This window comes from Geospiza fortis, unplaced genomic scaffold, assembly GCF_000277835.1.
Source record: "Geospiza fortis unplaced genomic scaffold, GeoFor_1.0 scaffold186, whole genome shotgun sequence".
Taxonomy (NCBI): domain Eukaryota; kingdom Metazoa; phylum Chordata; class Aves; order Passeriformes; family Thraupidae; genus Geospiza; species Geospiza fortis.
Genome location: NW_005054331.1, coordinates 1,636,817 through 1,646,152, shown reverse-complemented (window position 1 = coordinate 1,646,152; position 9,336 = coordinate 1,636,817). Strand labels below are relative to the sequence as shown.

Here is a 9,336-nt window from a genome sequence, read left to right as displayed (position 1 = left end):
CTAATAGAGTTGGGACAACTTCCAGAATGTGACGGCACATAAGGATTTTCTGGTGACAGGGAGAAAGAGGAAGACTAAAAGCTGTGAGCATTTTAGTCTCTACGTTTGTTCTTGCCAGACCCTTACTAGCTGTGCACTATAAAATATCATCTCTGATATGCTGTGGTTGCATATTAACCCCCTGCCTATTTCCCCAGCTGCATCTCTTCAGCATGTGTTCCAGTCATAAAAATAACTTAATACACTGATGTGATGAAAATATTTAGATAAGTAATAATTCTGTCTAACAAATATTTCAGATGCTTCTTAATAAGATTATTTTTATTAGATGGAGAACAATTTCAATGGGGTTCACCCACAGTGTGCTTTTCATATGGATGCTGAGACTGAATACAGCAAAGGCAGTCAGAAATTTTACTTTGGAGAGAAGCACAGCTACACTAATTTATTTCATGAGACATGGTTTGTGGTAATGCACAGCCTCCTTTCTGGAGATATTAGGTTGGGTATTCTGAGTCCAGGAACATGTATTTACACAAACATACTTTAAATCTGTTTTTTGTGGATGCTAGTTATGTATATCAGAACTTCTGGAAACCAAGTAGTTCTAGTTCTCCCCAATAAACTTGGGTTATCCGAACTATTAGTTAGGAAAGGCCAGTCTAAGACTTAGACTTTGGATGTAATAATTCTCATGAAGATCCCCGTGAACTGTGTGACTATTGATCCAGCTGTAGATTTAAATACAGGTTTATCTTTAAAGTGTCAGTCTTTTCCCATGACTGATTTTTTCATAGTTTTACTATTCATAGTTACCAATAAAGCAAATAAATGGAAATTAGGCACAATAGGTGAATGATAAAAGAGAATTGTTGGCTTGTGTCTTGATTTAGAAAAATAAGGAAGAGATAGAAGTTACAAGAATTGCCAGATATGTACACACCCTTCATTTTAGCAAAAATACACAGATATTTTCATAAAAATGAGAATAGTATAGGAATAGTTACCCATTTTCCCACTAAAGACATTAAAAACATTAGTGGGAGTGTAGAGCAATCCAAACATTAGGTTACAGACATGTATTTTTGTTCCTATAAAACACAGCAAAAAAAGTTAGTCCATCATCAAGATGATGATTTTCACTAGTTTCTGGAAACTATATACCTGCTCCACACAAGAACAGTGAACTAAACAATAGTCTGGATACTAATATGTTTACATTTGCTACAATTTTCCCTCAGAAATTATTCCTCCCTTTCAGCTTCATTTCAATGGTTTTGTTTTCTTCATTGTAAGTACTCAAGATCTACCCATCATTCTTTGGCATCTGAAGTTCATTAGATCTATATTCAAGCAAAGCATGATCTTTTTCTCCTCAGTTTTCAAGTGTGCTTCTCATTATAACATGACCAATATGACTGAAAAAAAAAAGCTTATCTCAATTATCTCTATTACCTCTGTTCATACTCAAGGCCGTTTTACTGCTTCTGAGCAGAAATGCTTTGAATACCTTTGCAATAAAGTCATACAGTCTTATATCATTGTCTCCACAAAGATAAAACCAGGAAGCAGATAACAATTAACATTTTCATTGTGATATGGTGCTGAATATTTTATTTCCATGCCTCAGAGGACTTTAATATTTACCACTATTTTTGTAACCTATGTAAGCTACAGAATTCTCAGGAAGAGCAGGGTAGGGTTTCTGCCACCTTTGTAAATAAATGCCTATTACCTTTGATAAAACAAATGTTTCATTGTACATTTTCTAATGTATAATTTTTTCTGCCTGATAATAAAAATACTCTTTCTGTGAATAAATCTCAGTTGCAATTATTATCAGTGTTGCCTATTTAAGAGAAAAAAGTTATCTACAAATCCTGAACTAGCTGCACAATCCTGTGTCCCAAAAGTACAGTAACTCCTGATTTTCTGAAGAATCTTGTTTGAAATTATATTACTTATAAGGTGGCCTTTATAGCTCTATTGACTGTGAAATCAGAAAAAGGACTTCCTGGTCGAACTTGTGTGACATGAGCCATATGACATTTCAGAGTAATTTAGGGCTGAACTGGATCACATGAATTTAGAAAAAGAATTTTTTTTTAAAGTTTTGTATAAAATGACAGTATAATTAAAGATATTAATGATGAAGAAGTTGGCAGTGGTAGCAAAAAGTACATATGATATTTCTACAATCTCTCTTCCTGGTGTTAACCTATAGTCAGTTTTCTAACTAGCTCTCCTGTTGAATTTGTGATCGAGTCTTTCCCTCATTTGTAGCTAAGCAATACTACAGGGGTTGGATTTCCATATACTGAATATTTACTCATCCTTTGATTATTTTGTGTGAGTGTTCTTGGAAACTTCTATGTACACGCTTTAGTCTTGAAAATACAAGACCCAGTGCCTTCTTTTAGTCAAAGTCTCCCTAGAATGAGATGACAGCTTCAAATAATTTGATTTCTTTATTCTTTGCAACACCAGTTGGGGACCCCACTTATATATAAGCCTAAGCCATGTTTGGTATAATGCGTTCCTTCTCCTCAGAAAGTTTTGAACGTTTGCACTCATACGTGTAAACTAAAACCAACTCTAATTTCAGGGGATTGTTTCCAATTTCTGCTGAGAAGTTATATAGCAGTTGCAGTGATATTTTACATTTCTTTTTCAATGTCTGTGCCAATTAAATAGTTTGTACACCTCTACAGCAAAAACTGCCAGTCCTGAATTTCTTCAGGTAAGAAGAGGAAAAGCAGAAAGTGCCTACTTTGGCCCTGTAGTACACCCTTCAGTACCTTAAGAAGAACTCAAATTGGCTGAAAAGCTAACTACTAAAAAAAGAGAGAAAAATATATTTAAAACATTTAAAGAATGAATAAATCAATAGTTGTTCTGAAAATTATTTCTAATGAGAAAGACAAATAAAGATAATTATTTTGTAATGCATTGTGTATTTATAAGCACAGCCAGGCAGATTTTTTTTTCCCAAAAACTAAGATCTAATAATACTACCAAAAAAGCCCAACTCCTGTGCACTACATATCCCTCTAAGAGGCAATGACAACAAACCATCCTTTTCATGCAGCTACTACTCTGATCAGATAGAAAAATATTAATTTAAATTAGACATGTACACACAAGCAAAAATGGAAAGGGCTACATGGGATATGAATATAGAAAATATGTGTAAGGTGAAATGGCTAATACTTCTTTTCCATTCTGTTCTCCACTTCTTTTTCTTAAAATGAAAAAATAGACTGTTGTTGCCGAGGTCATGGTGTCTACAGGGATTAACAGAAATTTCCTAAGGTCATTTCTGTACTTTGCAAAAATATTAGTAACATTTAATTAATAATCTTGGTGAAAACAGATTAAGTTGATCTCATTGATTTTCTAGTCATCACTTCTTTGCTTCTGGCATCTTTGGGATTCTGTGTGAAGTTATCACAGACACATTTAACTGAGGCAATTTAATATTTCCCATAGAGAACACAAATCAATTTGCATTATTATCACCAAATGAAACCTTATTTCAATAACATTTAACATACTTAAAATCTATGAATATATAATGCAGATTATATAATGAGAGAAATAAAAGATTAAATATTAGAGTGATAATTCTGATTGAATATACTCATTTTTTAAAGTTGCCAAGTGACCCTATTTATTATTTGTGCTCATTAAATATTTTTAGTGCACTGTGCGTTGGATGTAGGTGTGAAGGTGTTGGCAATGAGGGAGCTGCAGCAGGTGACCTGAAAAACTGGGGGCTGCCCCATGCCATGCAGGGCTGGGTCCAGCCAGGTCCAAAATGAACCCTTCCCAGGGCACAGCTGATCCTGTCAGCTAAGCTGGTGGTACTTCTGAGAAAACACGTTTAAGAAAGAAAAAAATACCTCACAGGCATGGAGGACTGAGGAAGTAGATGTGTGAGATGCGATCCTGCAAATCCCAAGGTCTGAGAAGATGGAGCGGGAGGAGGTGCCCCAGGTGCTGGAGCAGGTTTGCCTGCTGGCAGTTGAGTGGGCCATGGTGGAACAGGTATTTCCCTGCAGCCTGCTGAGGACCCCACATCAGAGCAGGCGAATATGCCCTAAGGGAACACTGGCCTGCAGAGAGGAGCCCACACTGCAGAAGATTTATCCTGAAGGACTGCAGCCTGTGGAGGATTCATGCTGCAGAAGGGAAGAAGCTTGAGGAGGAAGGAGCTGCAGAGAGGAAGGAACTGTTACGGGTTGACCGCAACCCCCATTCCCCATCCATTTGCACTGCTCAGAGTGTAAAATATAAAAGAGAAGGGTGGTCTAGTTTTGGTCTTTGTATCTCACCTTCCTGCCGCAGTCTTAATTGCCAAAAAATTAATTTTCCCGGAGTCTTTCAAGTCCAGGATGATAATTGGCAAGTGATACTCTTATCTTTATCTCCACCTTTATCTTCACCTATTCTATATTATTTTCTCCCTCATCCTGTCGAGTATGTTGAGTGACATAGCAATTAGGTGGATGTCAGGAAGCCAGCCAAGCTCAAGCCAGCCCCCATTGTATATTATCTTCTGGGTACAATGGTTTTGATTAGTGGGGCTCAAGCTAGAGTTGCTAAAGGAAATTCCAGTGTGAAAGTTGCATTGAAATAAATACTCATGGCACGGGTACATGAAATCAGAATGCAGAAAATGAAGAAGTAAGAAAATGGGGAAGAAGCCACATTAACCCATTTTAGGGTCTAGATTTCAGATGGTGAAATGTAGTACTGTGATTTTAACTTTTCCCATTTCTTTTGGAAATTAAGATTTCTTTTTCAGAACTTAACTAGCAAAACCAAAGTTTCATGAAGGGCAACACTTGTAATTAAATAGGTACAGTAGTAATATCCACAAATAGGCAGTTTCTAGTCACTACTACATACACATTGCACTGATTCACATACATAGCAATACAAAATTGAATTTAAAACTTAATGAAAATTCATACCTATAAGAGGATGGGTACTTATATACCTATTTTGTATGCAAATACTTTAATGAATAGCTTGTCACTGTTTAATGAATTTTCAGAATTTGTATGATGAAACAAAACTTCTCTGCATGCAAACACAGTGCAAACAGACAGCTTGCAAAATACCACAACTGATAAGTTCTAAATAACTGAGTGAAGATATTAATTTAGATAAACCAAACTCATTTTTGTTGAGTCAAAAATATACTACAAGGTAATTTACCTTATACACTGAGCTCTTCAGATCCTGTTTATAGTCATTTTAGCAACAGTGACATATTACTTCAGTTGGAGAAAAAAGTATGGTTTAACAAGAATATATATCAGATGCAGACATGATGCTCCCCTAAAAAAACCAGCATATTTCCAACACAATTTATTAAGCTGAATTACTGGTAAGGTTCTTAATTTTGATTATAGTTGACTAAAAGATTTCCAACTGTTTGGATTACTATTATTTTTCAAGTGCATGGGAATTTAGAAACAAGATCATAGAAAGCTAATATAAACAGGCATATAAATGATTCTTTTGGGAAACTGTGTAGTAAATTTGCTGAATTGGATTGCACGCATCAGAGGTTTCCTGAGCTGTGAATTTCTGAAGAACCAAAAAGTGAAGAAAGTGTTCGATAATATAATGACAATACTTTCCTTCACTGTTGGTAAGGAGTAAGAAAATTCCTTGGCAAAATCCAATACATCTGATATATGCTACACTGAATGCTGTTCTGATGAGAGCAATTATAAAGAAAATGTCTGCTGTAAAGTCATACACTGTGTAGGTAGCAGTTCACAGAATAATAATTTTTAACTGGGCACAGGCACTTTCACCCACTCAGCTTAAGTAAATTATACCACCTTAAAAAAACACCTTGTATTTGATAGTAATTTTTATTTGGAACTAATTCGGTAGGGAGGAAGTTAGCCTAGAAAATAAACATTTACAATCTTGGAGAAACTTATCTTCAAGAGATGTGTTTGTACACCATCTACAAAAGAACTACTGTCATTTTAGAAAACAAACACAGAAATACTTACCCAACTCCAGTGTGGAAAGAGTATGACACGTAGAAGGAATATCTGGAGTGAGTTTAAACACATCAGCTTGAAGTGCATTGATTCTTTTGTGTTGAAATGGAGTAAGTTTTAAACCGTTTCAAAATAATCATATGCACATGCATAAACATCCACACAATTCAGGCCAACACTGAATGTGTTTTGGGCAACTAGGCCAACAACAGCTTTTAAATACTCTTTCAACAAAGCACTTTCATGAGAATAGAAGACTTACCTGTTGAGAAGTCCCAGAAAAGGGCAGGTACAAAAGTATGCAAATACAATGCTGCATTTATATGTAGCAGGTGTGCACTCACCAATCTGAGCACTCAGGCAACTCCGCTGTCATTCAGGTGTCACAAAGGACAGTGAGTAATTTACCTCCAACAAGTCTGCTTGTAACTGTGCTTCAGAGTCTAATGCTTCTTAAGGCTTGCCCTGTGATCAGACTGAGGTTCTTAAATAGAGTGTACCAGAGGCAGCAAGCATGACACTGTTATTGGTTATCAGAGCTCAAAACAAGGTGACTGGAATGCAAAGAGTAAAACATCCTGTTTCCTCAGGCAAATACTTTTTTAGTCCCATCATGTAGTCTTCCAGTAGTTACTGTCTTCTTTCACAGTTTTAGCAAGCCCTTCTTAACTGGCTATTATCCATACATTAAGCATACAGTCAAATGCCAGCAATTCTTATCACATTACATTCAGTTCACGTGCTAACCACAAAGCAGCAAATAACAAATTATTGAATTTCATTGTATTGAATATCATTGTGCAACAACCTTTTCAAGGGTCATGTTTCAGGTCACAAATATTGATTGCTATTCCCTGAATTAGCAGAACATTCACCTAGGAGCACTTAGTCATATATAAATATTGAATAATTTTCAATATAACATGTATTTCACTAATCTTGCTTTCATTTAGTGATATTACTCATTTAATACAAATCCTTATGCTCTAAAATGCTTTTTAACATCTCAGTTCCCTTGATGCCCTCAATTTTACTTCAGCTTGAAGTATGACAATATTACAAAATCATAGATGATTCCTCAGCATGACTGTGTTGGGTTGACCCCAGCTGGACGCCAGGTGCCTGTCCACAAAGCCTCTCTACCCCTGCTCTCCTCAGTGGGGTGGTGGAGAGAAATCTCAACCACAGACTCCTGGCTCAACATAAGTACAGGGAGAGATCACTCACCCATTGCTGTCATGGGCAAAACAGCCTCGACTTGTGGAAATAAGCTTAATTTTTTTCATTAGCAATTCAGAATAGGGTAATGAGAAATAATCCCAAATCTTACAGTACTCTCTCCTCACCCCTCCCTTTCTCCTGGGCTTAGCCTGACTCCCAGTTTGCAATACTTCCTCCAAGCAGTGCAGGAGGACCTACCCCTGACCTACCCCTCCTCCTTCCCTGACTTTGGTATCTGCTCTCTCTCACATAGTCTGACTCCTCTCTCCAGTTGCTGTTTCCCAGAAGTTTTACCCCTTTGTAAACCTGTTATCCCAGAGGTGCTACCTCTCTTGCTGAGGTACTTGTCTTTGGCTAGGAGGGGACCTGTATGTCATTGGCTCTGTTGGGCATGGTGAGGAGCTTCTACCAGATTCTCACAGAAGCCAGCCCTGTATTCTCCCAGTACCAAAAGCTGGTCATGCAAACCCAATACACAGGAGCTTAATTTTTACAAAGTAGGGTAATGCGTACACTAAGAAAATCTAAAAAAAAGCAAGACTGTTTAAGTCTATAAAGTATATATTTTAGCTATATTCCAGTATTGTTGGTATACCATATTTAATGCAATACAAGTTGTCCTAGAAAATTTAAGGAAATTTAACTCTGACCTTATGCATTAAGAAGCAAAGAATGTTCATAGCACAGCAAGATATTATTTTATTATAACCAAAGATTAATATTTAAGACTCCTTAAATTCATATTGAACAAGTGTAATCTATATGGATCTTTTTTTTGTTATTTTAGAGATTCCACATGGTAATAGTCATTTTAGTCTATGGAGTGCACTGGTGATTATAACTGATCTAAAGTAGTGTTCCCTCTTTCATTTTTAGTTTATTTAAATTTGCTGGAAAAACTAACTAGTAAAATTCTACCTTACCACTCTGAGAAGTATTTTTGCACTCTCACGCTTGTCTGCCATTACTCTCTGTCATATTTAATTTACACGTTTTTGCATTCACTTCAACTAAAACCACAAAATACTGCTTGTATGCTTTTAGACTCACCATCTGACTTGAAGAAAAGCTTAATCTCATTACAAAACAATGGTAGGCAACAGCCACCTTTAAAGCAAATACTTTAAGGAACTCACTTTACAAAATAAAATTAATTATCCCTTAGTGAATAGGAAATTTCAGTTGCAAGGAATTATTATAAGATAAGATGATATAATCTTTCAAAATCAAACAAGCTAGAAAACACAAACATTCTCATACTTCGTTAAAAAAATCCTAGAGGAAGCAACAAAATCGATATTATTTGTTCTTTCAATCATTCAGCAAAATTATAGTTCTTAACTTGTCCACAAGACTACCTTTTGTGCAATCAAGTCAGTATGTGCCAAATCTAACTTCCAGAAAACCCTGTCAGCTATTCATACATCAGCCTGCTTGATAAAGCAAGTATTATCAGCAACAGAGAAGGCACACCCTGAATATCTTTACAGGTAACAGACACAGCATTTACAGCTTTGCTATTTGGTAAGCTTATTCTAGCATTTAGCAACCAGTATCAAAACATGATAGAAAGCTACTTTAACTGGCAATGGAACAGTAAATTGCACTCCTTCTACAAACAGCACAGATCAACACCTTCATCTTAATGGATGGACCATACGAACCTGTTACCTTGAATCATATTAAATTGATTTTGAGGCTATGAAAGACTTTTTTGCTCATCTTTAACCTGTCCCACGCCACAAGTTGTGAGGATTACCCGAGTCAGTTACTGCATCCTGTTGAAAAGCTACAGATGAGCTACAGCATCTCTCTTTCTATGACATGCAAACTCAGTTTAAAGTTTCAAGTGAAGAAAAGATGTGCAAAATAACTTGGTAAACCTTTCCATTGACAAATTATTGCCAGTACTGACATTTGTTTATTATTTTATTCCATTCTTGATTTTAAATATTTGTTTGGCTTTCAGAATGAAGAGTATGAAGAGATTTATTATTTATCATTAACAGGTTATCTGCAGGAAAGTCTGTACTGTCATGTCATTTTTCTGTCTTCTCTAATAGGAGATAAAACCTGCATTAGCTTA

At 36.0% G+C, this 9,336-nt stretch overlaps 1 protein-coding gene across 1 annotated transcript in view; it reads left to right on the top strand.

Annotated features, from left to right (window-relative positions):
- Positions 1-3,972: 3,972 nt before the first annotated feature.
- The window catches only part of KITLG (KIT ligand), a 121,515-nt gene continuing 116,151 nt past the window's right edge, over positions 3,973-9,336 (top strand). Inside the window, exon 1 of the mRNA XM_014307241.2 lies at positions 3,973-4,047. Within this exon, the coding sequence (XP_014162716.1) occupies positions 3,973-4,047 (75 nt within the window). The remainder of the gene's footprint in view (positions 4,048-9,336) is intronic.